We start from the raw sequence: 27856 nt of genomic DNA, 5'->3' as shown, positions 1-27856 counted from the left end.
GTACATAATTTTTGGAAGGGATCTAGCAATGGTTGATTAATAACCCTTCCATGCAGGTAAGGCTTTGAGGCCGGCCGATTAGAACCGATTCTCAGCCATACTGAAAAATCATGTATTATAGCATCGTTTTTACAAACAATTTTCCACGGATTTTAAATTAAATCATAATTCTATTAGTTTTAAAATTAATATTTTCCATTTAAATATTCACGGAAAGCTGTCTATGATACGACGAGTTAAATTGTTATTACATTGTAGTATTTTGCCCTTGGTAGCACCAAAAACTTGACCGGTTTTATTAAAATTCAATAATTTCTATTTAATAAAAGAATTGTCTAAACTGACCAAGCATAATTTGATCAATTTACTTCAGTAAGTAGAGAGAAACCTAAAAATGGGCAAAAAACGAAAAAATGCTGAGTTACCTGAAAATTTGGATAACCCAGGGAGGGAGAGGACATTAGGCTGTTTATTACACTAGTCCCTAAAGTTTTATAATAGCGTTTTCTTTGTCGTTGGCTTAACAACTTTGGGGAATTTTATTGATGTTTTACGGTTGGTTCATAAAGTTGAGTACCACACGTTTCAACCAATGTTAAATTTTAATCTACAGAAGGGTTATTTTGTGTACAATCATGTGGGGATGTAAATCAAATCGGCCCATTGTCCTATCACTTTAGATCCATGGGATAACCTTAAATGCAAAAATGAAGAATTAGAGGCAGAGAAATTGGCACTGAAGGCCAGAATTTTGGAATTGGAGACCTTCAACAAAGATTTGGAGCAAGAAATCTGCCAGTTGAAAGAAAACTGTACATGTCCGAAGGACACTGCTGGAGACTTCAGAATTGTTCCTTTGTTGGCAATGAGAAAAATATTTGAATTTCTATCTTTTGATGATTTGAAGAAATTGAGATGTGTTTCTTCTTGGTTCTTCACTACTATACTAGATGAATTTAAATCAGGGATCATGTTACTAATGAACTAAGCAAACTTATACATGCCACCAGGGTGTCGGAGCCGTTTAATTTTGATGCGGCTCCGGCTCCGCGGAGCCGTATCTGAAAATACGGCTCCAGCTCCGGCTCCTACCTTAAAATTAATATATCAATTTTTGTTCATTATTGAAATTGATAAAATAAAATAAATAATAAAAAATATTTTGCTTTTTTTGATTAAAGCTATATAAAAGTAGAAGGATATGTGTCTATTTGTTAAGTAACAATAGTTTTTCAGTTTATTATATGGAAATAGACCGTTGCCAAATTATATTATTACTTTAAAAATCACTTTTAGCTAATCTGGAGCCGGAGCCGTTTTTAACGAAAAATACGGCTTCGGATCCGGCTCCGGCTCCACCAAAAATGTTGCTGCTCCCGGCTCCGACACCCTGCATGCCACTAATTGACTAAGCAATATCACCCTATTATTTCTTAATATATTAGATTTTTAAAAATGTAAATTATTAAGAATTATTCTTTAGCTAATTATTTATTAGTATAGTATTAAATAGATTTGAATGCTAAAAATATTATTAAATTTTTACATATGATAGGTATTGAGTTGCACAAATTGTACATGCATTACATGTTACTAAAGACTACTTAAGTATTAATAGTAACATGATCCCAAATCAGTGTTTGGAACCTACCATATGAAAATGCACTCAGAAGTTTCATACGCCTGCTCAGATAATGGAAAGAAGTGGAAACTGAAAGTGCCAAAAGAAATTGATACAATTAAAAGACCAGGAGTTGAGCTCGCCTTTAATTTGGAATTGGGTGATGCCTATGAAGACATGGGAAAACCTGATGCAGATTTTGTTCAAGAAGTTCTCAAGTACAAGAATAATATTACTGGAATCAAAGTTGCATTGTGCCATGACAGTTGTGATTATCTTCTAAAAGAAGATTTTTATTTTAAACATTTGGAGAAGATAGACATAATTTTGATGGAGTGTAAAAGCAAAAACTGTCAAAATGAACATTCAAATTCTGTGAGGGAAGCCTGCATCAATTTTATTTCAAGATATGCCAATAAACTTGAACATTTGAAACTTACTGATATTCATGATTGGTATGTTGCTTATGCAACCAACAATAATGACCTACCCCATCTACCTAATATGAAATCTTTATCTCTTCATAGATCTGGTGAAGGTCAAGCTTCTTTTGTAATAAATTCGGTTAATTTTGAAAATGTAACAAAATTAGATTTGTATTCATTTTACAGTCCCAGCATTGCAATTGATGATCTGAATATCAGAAACCTCTCAGATTTGAGTTTATGTGATGTTGATAAGCACTGGTCTGCAATTTTATTGAAAAATAACTCAAGTACACTTACAAAGTTGGTGATTGATTATGGTATTATGCAAGAATATGAAATTGATTTCAAGAACATAAAATTTTCCAAACTGAAGCACCTACGCATCGGAGAAATTTGTGAAATAGATGCTTTAACACTAATTGAAAACTCAAAGAATACTTTGGAAGAAATTTATCTGTGTTGTCAACCTTTTGAGCACAACAAACTAGAATCTGTCAGTTACCTTCAGCTCCCTTGCTTGAAGAAGGTTCATCTGAATAATCAACAACGTTTTGTATCGTCTAATTTGTTATTATCCTTAATTTTTGCTTGCAATGACAATACTATTATTCTCATAGATGGTGAAACAATCAATAAATCTATGCTGGAACTAATACGTGGTAAGATAGAGTCAGAATATTATTATTTTCTCCAATGATTGCAAAACATTTTTTTTTATATTAGTTGATGCTTTAATAAAATGCATCAAATGTAAGAACTTAGAAGTATTATGGCCCAAATGAATCTATTATTTAATTTATGCAACATAATATAAGGGGGGGGGGGGGGGGGGTTAATGCAACCATCTCGTAATCAGTGAGCAAATGGCACTTAGAATTCGAATTTCCATCTGAAGTTTTGCATGAGTAATCCTTGGTAGGTCTATTTTCCCTAATTCGAATAAAAAGTTGGAAAAGTAACGGCTGGCGGCTCAGCCGGTTTGCCATTTTTTGGATATCTATATTGCAAAAAAAGTCACGAAACCTATCTCCGTCCACATAATACTCTTTTCCACTCCAAAACGCTATCAAACGGTTCTAGACGGTAGCTGTTGGTACTAGAAGTTTTAAAAATGGTTATTGCTATCATTTAAAATGAATTAAACTAAAAATATGTTTTAAAAAGTTGATTCCTACGTAATTGATGATGAATTTACCCTGAAAATAGGCAAAAACGGCTAAACGGCTGAGCCGCCAGCCGTTACTTTTCCAACTTTTTATTCGATTTAGGGAAAATAGACCTACCAAGGATTACTCATGCAAAAGTTCAGATCGAAATTCGAATTCTAAGTGCCATTTGCTCACTGATTACGAGATGGTTGCATTAACCCCCCCCCCCTTTTCTTTTCTTGTGTTATTTCCCCTAAAATGTGCTTTTCAAAATCAACTTTATGTAACAAGCTTAAACTATGTTTTATTTTTTTTATTGCAAAATTAAAAAAACATGCCTACCTATTCATATGAGGGTTGGTGGGGTGTACTACACTTAGAACCCGTAGAGATCCCATCTTCCTTAGTTAATTCCCCCTCATGAAAGAAACTCTCTATTATTAACATGCAAATTCTTTTAAACCAGATTTTTCTCAATTATTTTCCTAATTTACCCATATTTTCTTTATAATATGTTCATTTTTAAATCCTCCATGTTTGGGGAATTTTTTTTTACAATTTGAGCCCATTTGTTTGCTTATCACCATTTGAGATGTAGATTAATTTATCGTCTAATGTCTTATCCCTGGTTATTCATGTATGCATATTCTTAGCCAAGCATAAGACTTTTTATGAAGAATGGTTTTTTGCTTAATGGTAAAAAAGATTATTTTAAAAGGAAAGACTGATGTAATACTAAACTTTGGTGATATCTACTGTAAATTAAATTGTCTTTATTTTTTTATTCGTTCCAGAAAAACAAAAAATGAATCACGCCTCCTCAACACCAGTTGGCGGTACCGCCGCCCTTCAAAACGGCGCGGGCGTTAAGCGCAAGGCCCCCGCCCCGAGAAAAGCTTCGCCCAGCCGCGACAACGACGCCGAAGAGTCAACATTCAACGAAAAACTGGCGGAGATTAAGAAACTTCGCTCGGCCGGCGTTAAGGCGATTAACAAGGGCGTCACCCCGGCACAGCGGTCGGCCGCTACGCGTGAGGAGCCAATCGTGCCGAAACAGGTTAAAACCGCAACTGGCGTCAAAACGTTTCTGAAAACATTTGAAAGTTGGATCGAGGTTGTGTCGAGCAGCGGCAAGATTTATTATTACAACAAGAAGACGCGGGAAAATACGTGGAAGAAGCCGCAGGCTTGGGTCGACGAGGAGATGCGACTAAATCCGCCGATTCCGTCGTACGAACTGACGTCCGCCGCGGCGGGCGATGATCATCGACCGCCGATGCCGCCGACTATGCCGGAAGAGATTCCGTTACCAACGGCGGCGGCGGCGAATAATAACACAATGCCTGAAGCGCCGAAATTAACGATGAAAATCAAGGCGAAAAAGAAAGTCAATAAGGTAATAATGATAGATAGATACTTGCCCTCAAAGTTCTTATCAAGCACTGAACCTTCCCGGACTTTGTCCCCCATTTTAAAAAAAAAAGAATAACAAAGAAATTTTTTTGTAGGGGGTTATTTTCAATGGGCGGTTTCTCTCTGGAGGGCTGTGTTACGCTACCCAAAAATATTTTAGAACCTAACCTGAACCTATAAGTAGCATCATTATTAATTAGATCCATATCTATTCAGCGGTTAGCGAGATCCTTCTCCACAATAAAAAATCTTTCTACTTTATATAATAGGATACTAGCGGCTTCGCCCCTAGAGGCCTCTACTAGGGACACGTAAAATTGTTTCTTTTAAAATCTTTGTGAAAATCAGCTATTTACTAAATATTATATTCGCCGCTAGATTGTGCTAGATTTAGATAAGTTCCAAAAATATCCGTAGGTAGGAGTTTTTATTTAATGATTTCTCTGGGGAGGGTGGTGGCACCCTCCCTCAAAATAGCTATAATCCTTCCCAGGACCTGTGAAAAGCTATCCTGTAAAGGAGAACCACATCGGTTCTGCGGTTAGCAAGATCCTTCGTTACAAAGCAACAGACATCCTGTTACTTTATTATAAGGAATTCTATACTCTGCTAGCTCTGCTTTCCAGACGTACCTATCTATCTTCCTCTTTTTATCTTTATATTTTGTCCAGGTAAAGAAGAAGGTCTCGAAGCTGCCAGCCGCGTATCAGGCAAACAGACCTGACATCCAGAGCGATGATAGCGATAACGACAATCCAGGTACTTACACACACACATACACATACATACACACACACACACACACACACACACACACACACACACACACACACACAGGTCAAGGATATAGGATATACGTGAGTGTATGACGGGGCAAAATTTGTCGTTACTTTCGCTTGCTAATATGGACCTCATTTATTGGTCAGTTCATTCATCCACTAGGAGGTCGAGAGGGCATGGGGTAAAGGTTGTATTGGGTGTATTGTTACTTTAGCCAGCTACGAGTTTCACTTTATTTTGTACTAGCGGCTGCTCCCCAAGCATCTAGGGGGCTCTGTATTTAAAGGGATAGAAAAAAACAGCCTAAATCAGTACCTATCAAGGATTAAATTTAAAATTGAAATAGCATTAAACCATCCTGGAACCTACGTGAAACTTCCCTATAAAGGAGTACTCAATCAATTTAGTAGTTATTGAAATCTTAAGCTTCAGACAAAGAAAACCTTAGTACTTTATTTAATAGATATGATAAACTGGTCTAAGATCCAACTAATAATAAATCCATTAGGTATTAAAATATTATTCTTTAAAAGGTCTGAAGATTCTTAATTAGGTTTTAATAAAAGATTAGGTAAGTTGAATATAACAAAAACAAAAATTAAGGTCTTTAAAAACAACTTGGCACTAACCTATAGAACCTCATATTAATCGATGTTCATTTTTTTTTTTTAAAATCCAACAATTTTATATTTATATATTTAGACTCAAAATCGAAGGTGAAGAAACTAACACTGGACAACGCTTTTGAGAGTATTGAAGATGACCAGGAGACTGCCGGTAAATCTGGCGGCGCAGCGTCACAGCAGCCGCTGGTGAAGACTGAAAGTCAAGATGGCGGCGGAAACGGCGGCGGATTTGGCACCATGAAGCCGCAACAGTCTGCTGCAGCCGTTGCCACGAAGGAGAATGGAAGCGCGGAAAATGTAAAGGTAGAGTTGATTTTAAAGTTAATCTTGCCTACCTATATTTAGACGCCGTCCGTCCGTCCGTCTGTCTGAATCGGTTTACTAATTTAGGCATGTTGTCTAAACGTTTTTAAAACTTGGCATGATGATTTCTGTAGCGGTTAGGTACAATTAAGAAAGATTCGCAACTCATTATTCATTATATGTACTTGTTCATTTTAAACATAACTCTTCTGTTAAAATACAAAGAGAGGGGTAGGTTTCTGGCAGAATCCGTAAAGGTGTGTGTTATAAGGCTTAAAAATGGTAGTAGAACGATAATATTCACTAAATATGTGTAGGTATTTGTTATTGAAAAGAACTATAGACAAAATTTAAAAAAAAAAGTTAACATAAATTTTTATTGTTCTACTACTGTTTTTAACTTATAACACTTAACCTTTACGGATTCTACCAGAAACCTACCCCTCTATTAAAGATATGATTTACTTAATATTTGGAATAAAGTTTCCGGAATGGCTTTAAACCGATTAGGTAATATCTGCTGGATTAGAACCAGTTCTCAGCCATACTGAAAAATCAGTTTTCTACGAATATCAAAATAAAATTTCAAATATCAATGCCTACCTACCAGTTTTTTTAGCACAGGCCTCCGGTCCCTCGGGGCTAACAAAACTGAGTTTAATCTTAAAAGTTCTCATTTTAATATCCTCGGAAAGCTGTCTACAATACGATGCGATAAATATTTATTATATTTTAGGTTGAGAAAGCAGATAGTTTATCAGGGGGAGGGAACAACAAGGATGAAAAATCCGCGGCCAGTAATCACAATAATATCCAGGAGGAAAATAAGACTAAGGTAAACTATTCATTTTGAAAAGAATTTTTATATTTGATCTAGAAAAAGGGGGAGGTAGGTTGTGCTAAGATTCCGTAAGGGTGTGAGTTTTAAGTCTTATAAACAGTAGTAGAATGATAATATTCACTAAATATGTGTATTCCTTATTGAAAAGAACCATAGACAAAAATATTCAGTGAATATTGTCGTTCTACTACTGTTTTTAAGCCTTAAAACTCACACCTTTACGGAATTTTAGCACAACTAACTTCACTTCACCCTTTCTCTTTGAAGGATGGAGGTACCCTTCCCTAAAATAGTTATAAACCTTCCCTCGAAGATTCACCATAAAGAAGAACCATATTGGACCAGCAGTTATAATTCATTGTTTTGTCCTTTTTATTAGGGAGAGAGAGGACATTGGGCTATTTATTACACTAGTCCCCAAAGTTTTATAATTAAGATTTCTTTTTCGTTGGCTTTAAAACTGTGGGGACTTTTATTGTATTTTAATTGGTTGGTTCATTAAGTTCAGTGTCAAAACTTTTCAACAACTAAATGTACTAGGTATACAGCAGGGTTAATCTTGTGTATTAACTTTGGGATGTATTTACCTTTTATCGTCCATTGTCTTATCCCTTAAGATCTCTGACTTTTATTAGGATGAGAAGGCTGTAGTGAAGAAAGAGGGTCTGGAGGACCTGATCAAGCTGGCCAAAACCAGGACGGAGAGGGACAGGATCAGGAAGAAGGGATCCGCTGCAGAACAGGCCTTCCAGGTATAATACACACACACATACATACAGACACACACACACACACACACACACACACATTCACATACATACACACAGACACAAGACAAGGACTGAGAGGGACAGGATCAGGAAGAAGGGATCCGCTGCGGAACAGGCCTTCTAGGTAAAGTACACACACACACACACACACACACACACACACACACACACACACACATACATACACACACACAAGACAAAGACAGAGAGGGAAGGAACAGGAAGAAGGGATCTGCTGCAGAACAGGCCTTCCAGGTATAGTACAGACACACAAACACACACACACCAGATTTTTTCTCTTGTGAGTATGTCACATCCTCCTTGCCAAATACCTGTTAACAGATATTACGGATAAATACAAACAAACAACTTACTTATTTAACTAGTGGCTGCACTCCCAGTATCTCGGGGCTCTGTATTCCTCTAAGTAGTAAGAAAAGTAGTAAAATAGCCTATCATCAAACCCAAATATAAAAATTTAATAGCCTAAAACCATCCAGGACCCTATAAGAAGCTTCCCCAAAATTGAGAACTAAATCTTTTCAGTAGATATCGAAATCTTAAGCCACAGACAAAAAAACTTACTACTTTCCATAGGTAATAGGATAATATTTATGAATAGTTTAGATTAATAGCTATACTCCAAAAAAACTCAACTCTAATTAAAATAATTTCTACCACTGCTTGTAGTAACTACATATTCATTTAGAACCTGACAAAGCTGCCAGAATCGCAGCTGTTGTACGGTGGTAACGGCAGCGTGTCAACAGGCGTTCCGCCGCCGTCCCTTTCCCTGCCAGCAACCTCGGCGATCAACACCCTGTCGGCGGCCGAATCGGCGGCTAAACTGACCGGAAATCCAACATATTTTACCGATTACAATATTCCGTGCTGTTTGAGACGATGCAAGTTCCCCAAGGAACAGGTACGTTAGCTAAATTAACCCACATCCACTCCCTTTCCCCATTCCCGCCCTTCCTAATGGGGGAAAGCATTGACCAATAAATAAGAAACATTTTAGCAACCTAAATTGATGACAAAATTTACCCTGTCATAATATTCTATTCCCTCCTACTTGAAGAACGAACCGACCAATAAAGAAGTTCCTTATTATCAACTCAAACTTTCTCCTGTTATAATATCCACGTATATAATATCCATTTCTAGGACGTGCTGGCAGAGTTGAAGATCAACAAACTGAAGAAGAGAAATTATAATCCTGTTGTCAATGTGCAGTATGATAATCCAGAGGTGGGTTTTTATTCTGGTACCCAAAGTTTTATGAGTTCTCATATTCCTTACTGTATGATAACGATAATGATGAGGTGTGTTTCAATTCTGTGAGGATTGGGACAAAGGGGTTTAAATTACACTGGTACCCAAAGTTTTATGAGTTATCATATTCCTTACTGTATGATAACGATAATGATGAGGTGTGTTTCAATTCTGTGAGGATTGGGACAAAGGGGTTTAAATTACACTGGTACCCAAAGTTTTATGAGTTATCATATTCCTTACTGTATGATAACGATAATGATGAGGTGTGTTTCAATTCTGTGAGGATTGGGACAAAGGGGTTTAAATTACACTGGTACCCAAAGTTTTATGAGTTATCATATTCCTTACTGTATGATAATCCATAGGTGGGTTTACATCCTGGGAGGTTGGGGACAATGGGGTTTAAATTACACTAGTACATAAAGTTTTATGAGTTATCTTATTTGTTACTGTATGATAATCCATAGGTGGGTATACATACTGGGAGGATGGATAAAAGGAATTTAAATTACACTGGTACCCAAAGTATGATAATCCAGAAATGGGTTTACATTCTGGGAGGTTGGAGACAGTGGGGTTGAAATTATACTGGTACCCAAAGTTTTATGAGTTATCATATTCGTTTCTGTATGATAATCCATAGGTGGGTTTACACTCCCGGAGGGGGGACAATGTGGTTTAAATTACACTGGTACCCAAAGTTTTATAACTTAGTATCTTATTCGTTCTGTGTGGGTGTGGTTAAATTACACTGGTACCCAAAGTTTTATAACTTAGTATCTTATTCGTTCTGTGTGGGTGTGGTTAAATTACACGTGTACCCAAAGATTTATGACCAAGTTATAATATTAGTAAACTGAAAAACTTAGTGGACTTATATTGAATATGATTGGTTGGTTCATAAAGTTGAATGTCCAAACGTTTCAACTACTAATTGTAATCTGCAGAAGGGGTAATTTTGTGTATCATTATTGGGAATGTACATCAATTTATCGGCCATTGTCTAATCTCTTTAGATCCCTGTTTATATGACACTGGTACCCAAAGTTTTATGACCGAGTTATCATATTTGTTTACTGAAAAACTTTGGGTACTTTTATTGAAACTTGATTGGTTGGTCTAAAACTAACAATGTCCAAACTTTTCAACTAATAATTTGTTATGATTTGTTCTTGTTTTTTAGTTACAACGAATGGCTAAAGAGGCAGAAATTGAACAGTTTTACATTGAGTTAAAGGTAATTAAAAGCGAAGCTTTTCCATAATTAGGGTCGGTCCGTCCGTCCGAGACGGATAGCTTTTTTCGTTAATTTAGGCATGTTAGAATTGTCCTATCGATTTCAAACTTTGCCTGGTTATTCCTGTAGTAGTAAGGTACGATTTAGAAAGCGCAGCAACTCTATAATCATTACCAGAATGTTCGTACTGTCCATTTTAAACATGATGATTTTTCTACTTTTTTAACAACAAATTTTTATGTGATCTAATTATCAGATTGATCTGATTTTTGGTATATTGATTCCTGGAACAACAAAGTACAATATTATAAGCAAGTCCTAAAAATGTAAGTTTGTTCATAAACATTACCTGCATCAAGCAGTTTTTTGCAACAAATTTACTCACAATTTTTTTCTTCGACTCTTATACATTCATATTCGGATTATACAGTTCTGACACTTTACAAGTGGTCCGTTTGTCTTACCGTTTCAGTGCTTCGCTTTTATGGATGTTGTCATCCTTGTTTTTATTATAGCTCAGAAATCACATTTTAAAATATAAAAATTTCTAATTTTAAAATAAAGTAGCAATCTTAAGCTTCAGACAAAAACATCCTTAAAACTAGCGGCTGCGCCCATATCATCTAATATTCGAAGGAATATTGAAGGACAGAAAAATAGCCTAAAACCATCTCAGGACCTATATGAAGCTTCACTTTAAAGTAGAGTCATATCGGTTCAGCGGTTAGCGAGTTCCTTCGCTACAGACAAAAAAGCTTACTACTTAATTTACTGTGTGTCTTTGGCCACTACGAAACACCCAACGTTGTGTTTATATTTATGTTTGTTTAGAACTACAATAATCATGACCGCCTGTTGACATCCAGATTAGAGGGGACTCTGGTTTACAAGGTAAATAACAGTTATTTATCGCATCGTAGTATAGACAGCTTTCCGCGGATATTGAAATAAAAATAATATAAGCTTAATTCCAGTTTTGTTAGACCCGAGGGACCAAAGGTCCGGGCTTACAAAACTGGTTTTAATCTAGGTAATAATTTTACATTTTTGTCCACGAAAAGCTGTCTGTAATACGATGCACTATTGATAAATAACTATTCCAGTATGTCCTCGAAACCGATTAATATCCGCTGGATAAGAGCCGGCCTTTAGCTATACTGAAATATCATGCATTGCATCGAATTACAGACAATTGTCCACGAATATTTAAATAGAAATAATAAAATTAATACCTGTTTTCCAAAATAGTAAATTTGTCAAATAGTCAAATATGAAGTTTCTCTGCAAATTTTGAGGCGATCTGTTTAGCCGTTTATGAGATATTACCTTACATACACACTTAATGATTTTCTTGTTCAGATTGTGGATGAGGTGTGGGACAGATATTTTCACCTGTTCCAGATTAAAATTCTGGACGGGGTCTACTTGGAGTGTAGGCCCTCGGGGTATAGTGACAGGGATGAACTTATATACTCCAGGTAGAGATAGATAGACATACAGACATATAGATAGATGAATAGTCAGATAGACATATAGATAGATAGATATCTTGAGTGTAGACCTTCGGGGTATAGTGACAGGGATGAACTTATATACTCCAGGTAGAGAAAGATAGACATACAGACATATAGAAGATAGACATATATATGAATAGTCAGATAGACATATAGTTAGATAGATAGACAGAAGGATGAACATTAACCCTTAACGGTCGAGGGGGGGGGGGGGCGTTGAACGCCCCCCCATCCGTTTTTTTCTATCTCATTTTCTGTGTGTGAAAGATAAAGAGCCCAAACTGCTTGACTTTTTAAGTATGGGTATGACACATAACTGAGAGTTGGAATTTTTTGAATATCTCCATCCTGGCGGGCACAGGATGCCAGCAAACCTGGCAGGGTCATCCAGGTAAAGAGCAAAAATATTTTTTAGACTAAAACAAAGCATTTTATCATAGCAAAATACTAAAAAATCCTTTAGTAGTACATCCTTATATGAAATACAGGTGTTCAAGTCACTTTCAGGTTCCAGGTATGATCCTGCAGGTTCTGATCCTCCAGGTCTCCAGGAATCTTTAAAAGGCTCCTGTGGCCGCAATTTTTGACTTAGAGACTTCAAATGTTAAACTTAAGCTTTTCTTACATGTCTACATAACATATTAAAATTTCATGAAGATTCGCCGCCGTTTTCCCGCCGACCGCCGACTGCGGCGGCTGGCAGCTGCCAAGTACAGCTGCGGCCGCTGAAATTTATATTTGATATTTCTAATGTAAAATTTACATAAAGATAAACATTTTCTGGAAAAAAATTTTCTTCTAGCTTCAAAAATAAGAAAATTACAGCCGTTTGAAATTTTTAAGTAAAAAAAGACCTAAAAACAAAGGTTATTAAATTAAAGGGTGAAGGAAGCGAAAATTGACTTAGACTTATAAAAGGTCGGAAATTCATTATCAAACAAGGGACTTGCACAAAATTTAGCCCTCTAGCTCTAATAGGAATTGAGATAATAAGGGGGGGCGTTGAACGCCCCCCCCCCCCCCGACCGATTAAGGTGCGGCAAGGGGCCCGACTGTAAAGGATTATTGAACATAGATAGATAACATCTAGGGGCTCTGTATTCGAAGAGATAGAGAAGGACTGAATTAAAGCCTAAACCATTCAAAGACTTGGTAATAAAAATATAATAGCCTAAAACCACCCTGGGGCTTATGTTAAGTTTCTCTTAAATGGAGAACCTAATCGGTTTAAAGGTCAGCAAAAACTACTAGATAATGATATAATAAGAATTAGAAGTGTGATAAATCTAAATTGAATATTATTATTATTATTTAGAACTGGAAAGAATTGTGGCTACAAAACTTTTCCCGAAGATTTGGCAAGGTGTCAAGGAATTATGCAGGCTTGGAATAAGGTAGGATAGAAAGATATATAATCAGGTACCTAGATATCTAGGTGCTTGGATATCTAGTGATATTTGCTGATGATTTGGTCAAATATCAAGGAATTATGCAGGCTTGGAATAAGGTAGGATAGAAAGATATTCAATTAGGTACCTAGATATCTAGGTACTTGGATATCTTGTATTATTTGCTGAAGATTTGGCAAGGAATTATGTAGGCTTGGAATAAGGTAGGATAGAAAGATATATAATTAGGTACCTAGGTATCTAGGTACTTGGATATCTAGTAATATTTGCTGAAGATTTGGCAAGTTGTTAAGGAATTATGCAAGCTTGGAATAAGGTAAGATAGAAAGATATATATCATTAGGTACCTAGATATCTAGGTACTTGGATATCTCGTAATATTTCCTGAAGATTTGTCAAGATGTCAAGGAATCATGCAGGCTTGGAATAAGGTAGGATAGAAAGATATATAATTAGGTACCTAGATATCTAGGTACTTGGATATCTAGTAATATTTCCTGAATATTTGGCAAGGTGTTAAGGAATCTTGCAAGCTTGGAATAAAGTAGGATAGAAAGATATTCAATTAGTTAGTTAGGAACACCTTATTAAAACTCTTGTAAAATTTATAAATTTTCAGGACTACTGCAAAGTTATATACGCCAACAAGATCTTTAAAGTGGAGAGGGACGACAGGGAATGGAGGAGAGACCTGGAGGAAATTAGAAAATTCCTGGAAAGAAAAGGATACTAATCCAGGGATAGGAAAATTGAAGATAAATTATTCTTATCCCCAATATTATTTTTAATTTTTGTACCTATCAAATTTAGAAAAGATTGAATTTTTGTTGACTATTTGGTTGTTATTTTGTTTGTCATTCTATACCTAACTATTTGATGTTTTTAAAACATACAGGGATAGAGAAATTGAAGATAAAGTGTTCTAATATCAAGTTTTTTTAGTAGCGAAGCTACTCTATAATTCACTATGTCCGTCCGTCCGTCAGTCAGTCAGTCAGTCAGTCCGTCCGTAACGCTATGGGGGAAACGTGATTTTCTTATTAGCTTAATGCTTCAAAAAAACATTATACAATATACATTTTAAAAGGTTTCGTGATTTTTGTTATTGAAGTTTTTTATTACATACTCTATAGATCATTTCCAGTTGTCTATTTATAGTTTTTGAGCTTCGCTACTTATGGATGTTGTCATCCTTGTTTTTATTTTTGTTCCTAAAATTGGGACAGATTGATTTATTGTCCATTGAACTACTCTCTTTTTGCCTTTTTATTGTTATTATTTTGTATTTTTTACCTAACTATTTGATGGTTTTTAATTAGGTAGGGAGAGGTCAATAAAATTTAAAATTTAATTAATCTACATTCGGCCTTTCTTTCCCCAATATTTAAATATCACCCTCGAAAGCATTTTTTAGTGCTCAGAATTTCAGAATTTATTGACTATTGTTCCTCCTGTATACCTATATTTTTATTAAGGAAGGATATAATTTTAATTTTATTAATAAATAGAATATATTATTATTAGCTAAACCTTATACAAATAGAAAAACAATACATTTTTTTTCAATAATGATTTTCTGTCCTTTTTTCTTTTGTCTTGCATGTTAAGTTATTAAGAAAATTATATATTTTAATTTGTTTCAGTATCAAATGATCATTTGGAATGTAATCTATTTTTCAGTATGGCTTCGAAACTGATTAATATCCGCTGGATTAGAACCGGTTTTAAGCCATACTGAAAAATTAAGTTTAGCATCGTATAAATGACAATTTTTCACGAATATTTTATAAAAATCTTAAAATCAGTACTTTATTTGTTATTCGGACTTCGTAGAAAGCTGTCTATAATACGATGCAATAAGTAACTATTATAATATTAAGTCTTTAAGGTCTATCTATATATCTGAAACAGCTTGAAAGCTTTATTTTGGTCCTAGCAGAACTTATATGTATTTTGTTAAAAATAATCAATTATAAATACTAACTGAATAGATTAATATAATGTAAGTAATGTTAAAAAAAAAACACACTTAGGATGAATTCCTTTTTTATGTTGAAAAGCTTCTGTATAACTAGGGTGCAAGTTTGTCCGTATGTGTTTTGTATGTTTAATACAAAGTTCAAAAAAGAACCATGCCTGTGTTATCAGATAATATACATAATGGTCACACGATGGTTTTAAGCTATTTTCCTTCTTATTTTCTTCTCAAAACATAAATAAAGGTTGGAGCGAAGCTACCTGCAAAAAATGTATTCCTTAAATTGAATGTTTTATATATCTGCGTTACTAAGAACGTGATTGTCTAGGTATATTATTGAATGGATTTTATTATTTTTATTGTAATATCAAATTAAACATTTTTATCGAAAAATCTTATTTTTAATACCCAAAAAGAATATTAAAAATATTATGATAGTACCTGTAGAATAATTAGAAATAATTAAAAACTGTAATATTTTTATTTGTAATTAAAGGAAGCCTGCTGAAAATACACCGCTTTTACTGCTTAAAGACTGCCACAATTTGACCTAAAAATATCATCATAAGATGTCTTTAACTTTATTTTGTTATATAGGAGTTGGAGGCTTCAAATTTGGGGTATTGGGTCTCCTTGCGGCAGTTTTTCAACAGTTAGAGTGGTGTATTTCTTGCAGGCTTCCTTTAAATGTAAGCTTGTAATATATTATATAATATTTGTTAAATAATGTATTTAATTGTTATTTTTTACTTTCATACTTCAGAATGTATTAAAAATGTTCTTTACTGTACAAAAATAAAGGTAAACTAATAAGAACAAATATTTATATTCATAATCACACCGTGTTTCCCGTGAATTGTAGAAGAATGCGCAAAAAGAAATTTTTTTTTTATTATAAAATATATTCTGGACAAAAACAACCTCCACCCCCCTGAACATTTTGTGGTGATGAAAAAAAAATAAAGGGAAGTAGGGTCAGGCGAAAAAGAACGGGGGTTGCAATTCTATCCTCATAGTAAAGTTGTTTTTGCTGCTTGATTTTATTTGATTCGTACAAATTGGGAAAAGGAATAAATGATTTCCTCTTTAAAATAAAAAAAAATGAATTGGCTTCCTTAATGCTAAGCTTATTTCTTTCATACATGCAGAATAAACAAGACCCAAACTAGAATTACATAGGTACATATACTACATTTTAGAGATCAAAGAGTTTTTGGTTCAATTTTCGTTTTCCTCTTCCTGCTAGTTAATTTAAAGAGTTAAAAAATGGTTAAAGAATTTAAAAGTAGGGATAGAATTTATTAGAATAGCATAGAAGGGATTATTAAAACCAGGACCAGTAGGTATATTCCCTGAAGAGTAGAGCCCAATCGGTTCAGTGGTTACTGAGATCTTAAGCTTCAGACGGACAGACAGACATTGTTCTACTTTGTATTTTAGATGTAAAAGTGTTTTTATCTAACATTTACACTGATATACTGTAATATATTTGACTCTATGTGCATTAATAGCATAGCGGTATACAACATTTTATAGTGAGTGAGTCAGTAAGGGGGGGGGGGGAAGTTCTGACACATTTGCGTAAACCTGGTGTCAGGGTTTCGGATCCGGATCCGGATCCGGATCCGGATCCGCAAGGATCCGCATATTTTGAGTCCAAGGATCCGGATCCGGATCCGCAAAAAAAATGCGGATCCGGATCCGGATCCTTAGACTCCAAAAAATGCGGAAAAAATGGAAAAATCTACCTAAATTTATATAAAATCTCAGACATTCTCTTGATGAGAGCCAATCTTTAAGGTTTAGGTTCAGACTTGAAAATTAAAAGTATTTTTGACTTCGAATTGAAGAATAAATTTTTTTGAAAAATTTGGTGATTTTATTTTTATTGTCAAAGATCCGGATCCGGATCCAGTAGGATCCGGATCCGGATCCGGATCCGGATCCGGATCCGCACTGACCAAATTTTGAGGATCCGGATCCGGATCCGCATAAAATCAATGCGGATCCGAAACCCTGCCTGGTGTACTGTATAGGCTTTGTCTTTGGACTGAGAAGATAGGTTATTAGGGATAAAATCATTCTTATATGATGAATTTCCCCCAGATTTAAGATCTTTTGGATAGGCTTCCAGGTTCCAGAGCTCCAGGCCTCCAGGTGGTCTCTATACAGGTAAAAATTAACAATAAATTTTTTTTTGATGAGTTAGAGGTTAACTTATATAACAAAATATGCTTCTTTTTGATTGTTATTCACATATTTGAAGAAAAAACATACATATTCTGTCTCATAAGCTGACATCTAACTCATAAAATTTTTTTTTTTTCATTTTTACCTGTACAGAAACCACCTGGAGGCCTGGAGCTCCGGAACCTGGCTATACACTAGGTTTACGCAAATGTGTCAGAACTCCCCCCCCCCTTTATTGAGAAAAGCGGATGCTTATAGAAAAATATATACTGTTTTAGGAATCCAAAGATTTAATAATGGCTGGCCTACCCGTAGTCAGCTATGCTGGGGACAGGAGTATTTTTGCAAGACTCGAGTCAGGTATGTCTACACCCATGCAGGGAGGGAGGGGACACTGGGATGTTTATTACACTAGTACCTAAGTTTAAAGAATGACATGATTACCCGTAGTCAGATATGCTGGGGACAGGAGTATTTTTGCAAGACTCGAGTCAGGTATGTCTACACCCAGGGGAGGGAGGGAGGGGACACTGGGCTTTTTATTACACTAGTACCTAAGTTTAAAGAATGGCATGATTACCCGTAGTCAGCTATGCTGGACACAGAAGTATTTTATTTTTTGCAAGACTCGAATCAGGTATGTCTACACCAATGCAGGGAGGGAGGGGACACTGGGCTTTTTATTACACTAGTACCCAAGATTAAAGAATGGCTGGATTACCCGTAGTCAGCTATGCTGGGGACAGGAGTATTTTTGCAAGACTCGAATCAGGTATGTCTACACCCAAGGGAGGAAGGGAGGGGACACTGGGATGTTTATTACACTAGTACCTAAGTTTAAAGAATGGCATGATTACCCGTAGTCAGCTATGCTGGGGACAGGAGTATTTTTGCAAGACTCGAGTCAGGTATGTCTACAACAACACCCATGGGTGGATATGTATTTTGATAAATATAAAGGCGTCTAGAGGCGATGTCCCATGGGAGGGTTACCGTTAAGATATCCTCTTCCAAATAAGATAAAATCAACGCGGACCTACAGAAAGCTTCACTATAGGTAAAGGAGGTCCATTGCATTGGTTGGCAAGATTTTGAAAAAAAATATCCTATTACAAAAATAGCTAGTCCTCTAGGTGGGGAGGCTTTGACTCTGCATCCCCTTACTCCTTTAAATTTTAGTTTTAAAAGAAGAAGTAAACTATGTTTTTTTTTTATGTGGGGGGGGGGGGGGTTAGGGGCGTTTCATTACTTTTTTTTGTTGTACTCTCTACTACAATAGTTACAAACCTTCGATTCTCTATGAGAAGCTACACTGTAAAGGAGAATAATATCGGTTCTGCGGTTAGCAAGATCCTTTGGTACACAAAGACACACATCCTGTTACTTTAATAAAAGGAATGAAATAGCTATTTGAACGTAATTTGAACCTTTTACTGTTTCCGAGATCTTAATGGACACTAATTGCTGCAGGAATAGTGTCGAGCCTGCCTACCGCGGCCGTGGAATGGAAGCGCAGCTACGGCCGTACGTCCAAGAGTGTCTACGTTGAGGTTCAGTTCCAGAATTTTGATGTGGATTTGCTTCTAAAGGTAAGATAATTCATATTTCAATTGATTTATTATTACTAGGATTATACACCAGATTATCATGTACTCTGATAAAGTGTTGCTTGCAGCTGGCTAAAATGGCGACCCCCCCCTCATCCTCCCTCTTTACCCACCCCTCCTCCCATTCTGGAGAAAAGTACGGACCAATAAATGAGGTCCATATTGGCAACCTAAATTGACGCCACATTTTCCCTTGTTAACATATCCACGTATGATCTATATCCATTATTCATCGGCATTACAATCTTTTATTTGTAGGGTCGCAAGAATTTGATTGGTCAACATGTTTTACACACATTTTGGACAGACTGCTCGGATGTTGATGTTTATAAGGTAGCTTTGCTTTTAGATTGTTAATTTTTACTATCCTAGACCGGGGAGAGTGGCGACAATTGGCTGTTTATTATACTAGTCAACAAAGTTTCTATGGGTTAAAAACTTACTTTTAAGGATTTTTATTTAATTTTGATTGGTTTTTCATTCAATTGAGTGTGCAAACTACTAATTGTAATTAACAGATTGGGTAATTTTGTATATCATCAATCGGGATGTACCTAAGTTTTTAGGCCATTGACTTATCACTGGTTTTAGAAATGTCAAAATATGAACGCTTTTAAAGGATTATTTGTCTGTAATACCAAATTTTCTAACATGTTCTAGGTAGGTGTATGTTAAAGTTTTAGTTACTAATTTATTTTCTTATTTTGTTAGGTATTCAATGTTTTATACCTAGTAAATATTAGAATAGTTTTTTTTTATCGCATCGTATAATAGACAGCTTTTCGCCAGTATTAAAATAAATTATGAGATTAAATCTTTATATTAAATGATGATTTATAAAATCAAATAGTTTTCGAAAATGTGTCTAAAATAATGTACTAGATATAATATTTTGTAATATTTTCATCCTTGTTTTGGGATTGTAGAACAGCCTGAAAGACGACATTCTATCCTGGCTGGGAACCCTGAAGAAGACAGGCAGCAGTTCTGACTGGCTTCTGGTCCTGGTAGAGAATAACTCCAGCAGGGCAAATAAACTCCTGGCAAGAACTACAGTTTTGGACAGGTTAGTTAGGACACTTGAGGATAGATAGATAGGTAGCAGTTCTGACTAGCTCCTAGTCCTGGTAGAGGATAACTCCAGCAGGGCAAATAAACTCCTGGCAAGAACTACAGTACTTGACAGGTTAGTTAGGACACCTGCCATGTGAAGGATAGATAGACAGGCAGCTGCTCTGACTGGCTTCCTATCCTGGTGGAGAATAACTCCAGCAGGGTAAGTAAACTCCTGGCAAGAACTACAGTACTTGACAGGTTAGTTAGGACACCTGCCATGTGAAGGATAGATAGACAGGCAGCTGCTCTGACTGGCTTCTTATCCTGGTAGAGAATAACTCCAGCAGGGCAAGCAAACTCCTGGCAAGAACTACAGTACTTGACAAATAGTTAGGACACCTGCCATGTGAAGGATAGATAGACAGGCAGCTGCTCTGACTGGCTTCTTATCCTGGTAGAGAATAACTCCAGCAGGGCAAGCAAACTCCTGGCAAGAACTACAGTACTTGACAGGTTAGTTAGGACACCTGCCATGTGAAGGATAGATAGACAGGCAGCTGCTCTGACTGGCTTCTTATCCTGGTGGAGAATAACTCCAGCAGGGCAAGCAAACTCCTGGCAAGAACTACAGTACTTGACAGGTTAGTTAGGACACCTGCCATGTGAAGGATAGATAGACAGGCAGCTGCTCTGACTGGCTTCTTATCCTGGTAGAGAATAACTCCAGCAGGGCAAGCAAACTCCTGGCAAGAACTACAGTACTTGACAGGTTAGTTAGGACACCTGCCATGTGAAGGATAGATAGACAGGCAGCTGCTCTGACTGGCTTCTTATCCTGGTGGAGAATAACTCCAGCAGGGTAAGTAAACTCCTGGCAAGAACTAAAGCTAATCTTAACAGGTTAGTTGGGTCACTTGCCATTAGTGGAGAATAACCCCAGCAAGGCTTATAAATTCCTGGCAAGAACTACAGATAGGTTTGTTAGGTAGGACACCTAGTTTGCTAGTTTTTGCATTTATTATTAACCTTATTATTTTTTTTCTTCTAGAATTAAACAAGATATTGGAGGAAAGACTCCAGAAAGATGTATCTCTATTATGGATCCTGGATACATATTAATATTTATATATCCAGGATTACACAAGATATTGGAGGAAAGACTCCAGAAAGATGTATCTCTATTATGGATCCTGGATACATATTAATATTTATATCTAGGATTAAACAAGATATTGGAGGAAAGACTCCAGAAAGATGTATCTCAATTATGGATCCTGGATACATATTACTATTTATATATCTAGGATTAAACAAGATATTGGAGGAAAGACTCCAGAAAGATGTATCTCAATTATGGATCCTACTAAATCTGACTCCAAGGAAAACAGTGATTTTATTATAGAATGTTTTATGGTACTTGAGATCTCTTAAATCGCTTTGTTAAGTCAGCTATGCTAAATTTTGGATATGTCTCACTTTTAAGTTCTTTTAAGGGGTATATAAATTCTTCTCGAGTAAATATATACAGATTAATAAGGTGTCAATTAAGATTTTCTTTTCAAGGAAGCTATGAAACTTCTTAGGAATTCGCTTAGGAATCAAATCTAACACTTGAATTTAAAAATTACATAGCCTGAAACCAAGCTTCAGACAAACTAACCTTACTTCTTTATGAAATAGTATAATATATGGAGCAAAGCTTCTATTGAATCTAAATTGTCAACTGTTCGTTTGTTCTCCAGGCAGCAGAATCTATGCAGACATTCCTACACAAGTTCAGACAGTTCTTCTTACAATCTTACAACAGAACTCTAAATAGATTCGAGGTAAAATAGTTTTTCAAACCGTTTAATATATGCTGGATTATACCCGGTTCTCAGCCATACTAAAAAAAATCATGTATATCATTGTATTACAGACAATTTTCTACAAATATAAAAATGTATAATCATAAGATATTACCATTTTTTAAAATTACGATTGTACATTTTTATATCTGCGGAAAGCTGTTTATAAAACTATGCAATAAAGAATTATTCCAGTATGGATTCGAAACGATTGAATATTAAAATAAATAAATACTAATAAAATTAATACAAGTTTTGTTAGACCAGGCCTTTGGCCCTTCGTTATAAAATTACATCCCCATCCACCACCTGTACTCCATCCCCTCCCTCCTACTGAATGGACGAACTGACCAATAAAGCAACCTAACTTGATGACAATTTTTCCCCTTTCAATAAATCCACGTATATCTACATCCATTATAGGAGTTGATCCGAAGTGAGAGGGAGAAAAGAAATGAACCTGGGTGGAATTTTTGCACCTACTTTCTACTGCAAGAACAACTGGCGTTTGCCTATGAAATTATGGGACTTCATGTAAGTTTTTAGTAGCGAAGTTACTCTATAATTAGGTTTGGTCCGTCTTTCTGTAACGGGTAGCTCATATAGCAAATCTAGTCATGTTAGAATTGTCCTTTCGATTTCAAATTTTAGTTTGCCTTTTTTCGCCAAATTAGACAGTTCTAAATCATCTGAGATAAACTTTTTTTCTCATAAAAATTTCCCTTTTATTTTCACGTGACACTTGTAATATTTCAAACATGTCAATATTAAAAAAAATTGCAAGTGTAAAATCTTACAAGTGTCAAGTGGAAATATAAGCGAAATTTTTATGAGAAAAAAAGTTTATCTCAGATGATTTAGAACTGTCTAATTTGGCGAAAAAAGGCAAACTAAAATTTGAAATCGAAAGGACAATTCTAACATGACTAAATTTGCTATATGAAACAAAAAAGTTTATCTCAGATTATTGAAAATTGTCTATTACGGCGAGAAAAAGCAAAAAAAAATTTCGTCGGGAAACGGCGGTTTTCGGCGGGAGCGGCGGTTCCGCCGCCGTTTCTTCACAGTTCCATATTGTTCTCCAAAAAATCAACTGCTGTGTCGAATTTTAGAGCTCTAACTCTTTTATGGGCATAGATCATGCACGTTTTACTTTTGGTTTCAAAAAGTGGCACATCCGCCTCCCTATATACCGCCATTTTGTATGCTATAATATTAGTTGATTATAACTCCAGGAGGAGGCGCTAGTCCAGTATGACGAACTAAACGCTTTATTTACCCATTTTTATAATCTGTTTTTAGTTCAAATTTTATACACTAGTGTCGCTAGTTTCCCTGCCATTTTGTTTTTAACTAATAATATTAGTTCATTATTACTGTAGGAGGAGGCGCTAGTGCAGTATAACCGTTTGAATGTTATATTCACCCAATTTGTGCTGATATTAGTTCATATTTTAAACACTAGTGTCACTAGTTTCACCGCCATTTTGTTTTTTACTAATAATATTAGTTCATTATTACTCCAGGAGGAGGCGCTAGTGCAGTATGACGAATTAGACGCTCTGTTTACCCAATTCATCCTGAACTCTAGTGTTGGGGTGTCTCCTGGTTGGCTGGAGGCGTTCAACACCCAGCTCTCTGATTGGACAGGATTCTCCTTGGATAAGAATATTAATAGCAGGTATGTACATTGGATTTTTTTGCGCATCTACTGTATTACCACAATAGTTTTTATTATCGCATAACCAGTTTTGTTAGCCCTGATGGGGCCTAATCCCTTTCTAACAAAACTTCTATTACTTTCTTTTATAAATATTTGTCGAAAATTGTCTGTAATACGATGCTATATATGATTTTTCAGTTTAACCGGTTATAATCCAGCGGATATTAATCATTTTTGAAGCCATACTGGAATATGTCTTCCCATTTAAATCGATAAAATGATAGTGGATGAAAACAAAAGATTTATGAAACCTACATATTTCTGTAATTTCTTACAGAAATCAATATATCATTACTTGGATGTCACACCAGATTTTCTTTTACTTTAATAAAGTAATAGCTGCAGCTGGCTAAACGAACGATTCCCTTCATGCATCCACCGCCTTTATCTCATTCCCTCCCTTCCTACTAGTTGAACTAACTGACTAATAAACGATGCATATATAAGCAACTTAAATTAACCACAAATTTTCCACTGTATTATATTGTATGAAGTTTTCTTTGATTTAATGAAAATCAAATGAAAATATTTTTATTCCAGGTTAAGAACCAATATAGAAAAATGTTCCCTCTCCCTCCTTGATCTGCGTAACTACCTGTTTTCCCGCCAGGGGTCTCTGCTACTGGCTATGTCACGTGGTGACCAAGTAAGCTTTTTAGTTTTGTTTATATATCCGCCAGGGGTCTCTGCTACTAGCTATGTCACGTGGTGATTAAGTAAGCAGGTAAGTCTGTACCCGAATGAGCAAAGTAAGGCTAGAAAAATAGCTTAAAACCATCCTAAGACCTAAATCTGATCACAAAATCATTACTGGATCTATGTGAAGCCTACCTGATATAGAGAACCCAATTGGTTTAGTAGTTAAAATTGAGATCTTAAGACAAAATATTCTTTACTACTTTATATAATAGGATAAAAATTTAAAAATGCTTGTGTAGAATTAAAATAGATAATGAAAATGGCCTTAGAGACTTAGAGGGATAAGACAATGGCGAATAAATGTATGTTCATCCTCAATGATGATACACAAAATTACCACATCTTTAGATTACAATTAATAGTTGAAACGTTGGAAACTCAACTTAATGAACCAACAATCATAAAAGTGGCCTTGAATGAAAGTTCCCAAAGTTGTTAAGCCAACGAACAAGAAAACGTTGTTATAAAACATTGGGAACTAGTGTAATATAGTAACAATAACAGCCCAATTTCCTCTTCCTCCCTGGTTTAAATCTAGTTTAATTTCCCACCGCTAGGTGGCGAGGAGATGTCTGACCTTCCTGCACAACACCCTGCAGGAGCTGACCATCATGGAGGTGGAGTGTGTCCAGGGATCAAAGGAAATTTGGGTCTGTCTGTGCGCGTTTGAGGTCCTCAATAATACAAAGGTGGGTATGTATCAGGGATCTAAAGGGATATGACAATGGCTGGTTATTTGATGATTAGTAGATTAAAATTAGTTTCTCGTATTCATTCGAATCCGGTGGATAGGAACCGGTTCTCATCCATACGAAAAAACTATGTCTAGCATCGTATTATATCCAGCTTTCTACGAATATAAAAATGTACAATCATAAGATTAAAACCAGTTTTTTAGCCCGTGCCTACGGCACCTAGGGACATTCTATATCCGCGGAAAGCCGTTTATAATACGATGCGAGAAATAACTATTTCGAAACCAATCAATTGAAAATCAACAAAAGTCACCAAATTTGTTAAGCCAACGAATAAGAAAACTTTATTATAAAACTTTGGGAACTAGTCTAATAACAGCCCAATGTCCCTTCCCTTTCTGGGTTGAACACATATCTCTTTATTTTTTCATGGAAACATTTTCTGTTTGTCCCTTAAATAGCCTAAAACTTGTTAAGAACAAATATATTTACGTATATCCTATCTTCATTGCAGGGCAACAGTCTGCATTCAGCGGCTTTGTGGTCGTTTCTGCGGGAGAAGCTGTTGGTTCTTGGCGGCCTTTGTGGACTTACTCCAGGTATATACTTTCCAGTATGGCTTCGAAACTGATAAATATCTGCTGGATTAGAACCGGTTCTCAACCTTACCGAAAAATCATGTATAGCGTCGTATTACAGAAATTTTTTTTAATATTAAAATAAAAATCTTAAGCTTAATAACAGTTTTGTTAGCCAGGGCATTCGTCCCAGAGCTTAGATTGGACAGTCACATGACATCAAAATATATTTATTTTCATTTCACAGCTTTTCATGCTTTATTTATTTTTTTAAAAAAGCCTTTTATAATACTGCTAGAATCCGGAATCCGAATCCGGAATCCGCCAAAAATAAGAATCCGGAATCCGCAAGGAATCCGCCACTTTTTTTGACGGATTCTTTTAAGAATCCGGAATCCGGATCCGGCCCAAAAATTCGACGGATTGCTATCACTAATTGCTAATGTGTGTGACGCGTTACATTAATTGTAAAAGTAGTGGCATGAAAGTCTAAGTCTATCTTTTTAAAGTCTTTCAATGTTACAGGGAAAACTCCGCCCACTAGCTCGCAGCTACACCTTGTGGTCAGCCTGTTTGGAGGTCTAATGGATGATAAATACCTTAAACTGGACAATAACCAACAGGTAAGGAGATCTTCCAGGTTTTAATATACCATTAAGTTAACTGGTATAAGGCTCCGCCCACCCTCTCCTAGCTACACCTGGGGCTCAGCCTGTTTGGAGGCCTAATGGATGATAAATACCTTAAACTTTAAAATAAACAACAATACTTGGTCTGTCGGTCATTCTGCAAAAGATCATTAGATACTTACTTTTTTTTTGGATAGAAAAGGGTTTCAAAATTCATTAGATATTGTTTTTATGAATATCTGCTCTATATGTGGTCATACTTTTCAGTATAGCTTCGAAACCGATTAATATCTATTGGCTCAGAACCGGTTCTCTGCCATATTGAAAAAAACAAGATTAGCATCGAATCACAGACAATTTTCCACGAATATTAAATAAAAATCACAATATCAATATCAGTTTTGTTAGCCCGGGCCTCCATCTCCATGGGGCTGACAAAACTGGTTTTAATTTTTAAATTTTTCATTTTAATATCCGTGGAAAGCTGTCTACATATAATACGATTCGTTAAATAGCTATTTTGTCCTTAGAATCCTGCGGAGCGGCTGAAAGAGTCGCTATCCTCTGCCCCTAGCTTCCAGAAGAACTACCTGGACATTGCGGAGACTGCCATCAGCAACTACAAGCATATTGGCAGGATTAGGTGTGCGCGTCTTATTGGGATGGAGTTAGCTCAGTTTTATCTTGAGGCGGATCAGGTAATTACTTAGACAGACAGACAGACATATGCTAAAGAAAAAATTGGTCGATAGATAAGAATACTGTATGAAAATTTCAGCTGTCTAAATCAAATAGCAGCCGAGAAAATCACATTTGCCCCCCTTAGCGTTACGTGCAGACAGACAAAGTGAATTATGGAGTAAGTTCATGACTCAAAGTTGTTCAAGTCATAAAGAAAAAAATCAACCTTTTATTGTGGGGGGTTATGGTATCCTTCCCTTTAAGAAAATAGCTTAAAGCTACCACAGGACCTGTAGTTATATTATCTGTAGAGCCCAACCGGTTTAGCAGTTACTGAAATATTAAGCTTAAGACAGACGGACAGATATCGATCTACTTTGTAATATAGATTTCTTTTACAGGTGCACCAAGCGATTGCTTTCCTGGCTGACTCACTCAAAACTTTCCAGGTAATAAACTGAAGTGTGTGAGTGTTTGTATTTGTATTTGTGTGTGTGTGTGTGTATGTTTGTTTGTGTGTGTGTGTTTGGGGTGTGTGTACAGGTGCACCAAGCGATTGCTTTCCTGGCTGACTCGCTCAAAACATTTCAGGTAATTAATTAGTGTGTGTGTGTGTGGTCGGTGGCAGAGAGAGAGGGGACTATGGGATGTTTAATAATAACATTTTCTTATTTGGGATAAAGTCCCTTTCGTGGCAACGCCCCTTAAGGAGCGATTCGTCGTATTTTCAAAGTAGCTTTTCTCATATTTCTAGCCACTTCGGGGGGCTCTAACCATGCGGAGCAATCACCTAACTTAACTTAAC

At 36.0% G+C, this 27856-nt stretch overlaps 2 protein-coding genes across 9 annotated transcripts in view; both read left to right on the top strand.

Annotated features, from left to right (window-relative positions):
* The first annotated feature begins 3969 nt into the window (after positions 1 to 3969).
* Positions 3970 to 14320, top strand: LOC145315609 (uncharacterized). 2 transcript variants are annotated; one of them, XM_080155590.1, is made up of 13 exons: positions 3970 to 4593; positions 5282 to 5369; positions 6093 to 6319; positions 7056 to 7154; positions 7796 to 7912; positions 8640 to 8855; positions 9098 to 9181; positions 10392 to 10445; positions 11277 to 11336; positions 11805 to 11881; positions 12005 to 12046; positions 13275 to 13353; positions 13988 to 14320. In XM_080155590.1, the coding sequence occupies exons 1-13, from the start codon at positions 4003 to 4005 to the stop codon at positions 14099 to 14101; spliced, it is 1848 nt and encodes a 615-aa protein (XP_080011716.1). In that variant the 5' UTR covers positions 3970 to 4002; the 3' UTR covers positions 14102 to 14320. The 2 variants fall into 2 exon arrangements, with proteins under 2 accessions (XP_080011716.1, XP_080011715.1); XM_080155589.1 differs by lacking the exon at positions 12005 to 12046 and having other exon boundaries at positions 11805 to 11923; positions 13988 to 14319.
* A 1754-nt stretch (positions 14321 to 16074) lies between these two features.
* The window catches only part of LOC145315607 (trafficking protein particle complex subunit 10-like), a 55581-nt gene continuing 43799 nt past the window's right edge, over positions 16075 to 27856 (top strand). For 6 of the 7 annotated variants that reach the window (XR_013878091.1, XR_013878090.1, XM_080155583.1 and 3 more), the window contains exons 1-15: positions 16075 to 16147; positions 17815 to 17896; positions 19007 to 19125; positions 19402 to 19476; positions 20070 to 20209; positions 21504 to 21580; positions 21943 to 22025; positions 22470 to 22580; positions 23573 to 23727; positions 24310 to 24415; positions 25026 to 25157; positions 25678 to 25762; positions 26267 to 26364; positions 26901 to 27068; positions 27453 to 27500. Coding sequence is in view for 4 of the 7 variants with exons in the window: in XM_080155583.1 (XP_080011709.1) it covers positions 17833 to 17896; positions 19007 to 19125; positions 19402 to 19476; positions 20070 to 20209; positions 21504 to 21580; positions 21943 to 22025; positions 22470 to 22580; positions 23573 to 23727; positions 24310 to 24415; positions 25026 to 25157; positions 25678 to 25762; positions 26267 to 26364; positions 26901 to 27068; positions 27453 to 27500 (1461 nt within the window). In the remaining 3 variants the exon portion in view is untranslated. Of the gene's footprint in view, positions 16148 to 17814; positions 17897 to 18210; positions 18309 to 19006; positions 19126 to 19401; positions 19477 to 20069; positions 20210 to 21503; positions 21581 to 21942; positions 22026 to 22469; positions 22581 to 23572; positions 23728 to 24309; positions 24416 to 25025; positions 25158 to 25677; positions 25763 to 26266; positions 26365 to 26900; positions 27069 to 27452; positions 27501 to 27856 lie in introns of those variants that run through there. The other variant, XR_013878093.1, reaches the window with a different exon arrangement.

This window comes from Acartia tonsa, chromosome 4 (assembly GCF_053477335.1).
Source record: "Acartia tonsa isolate MP-2025a chromosome 4, ASM5347733v1, whole genome shotgun sequence".
Classification (NCBI taxonomy): Eukaryota; Metazoa; Arthropoda; class Copepoda; order Calanoida; family Acartiidae; genus Acartia; species Acartia tonsa.
This window is presented reverse-complemented; position numbering and strand designations above follow the sequence as displayed.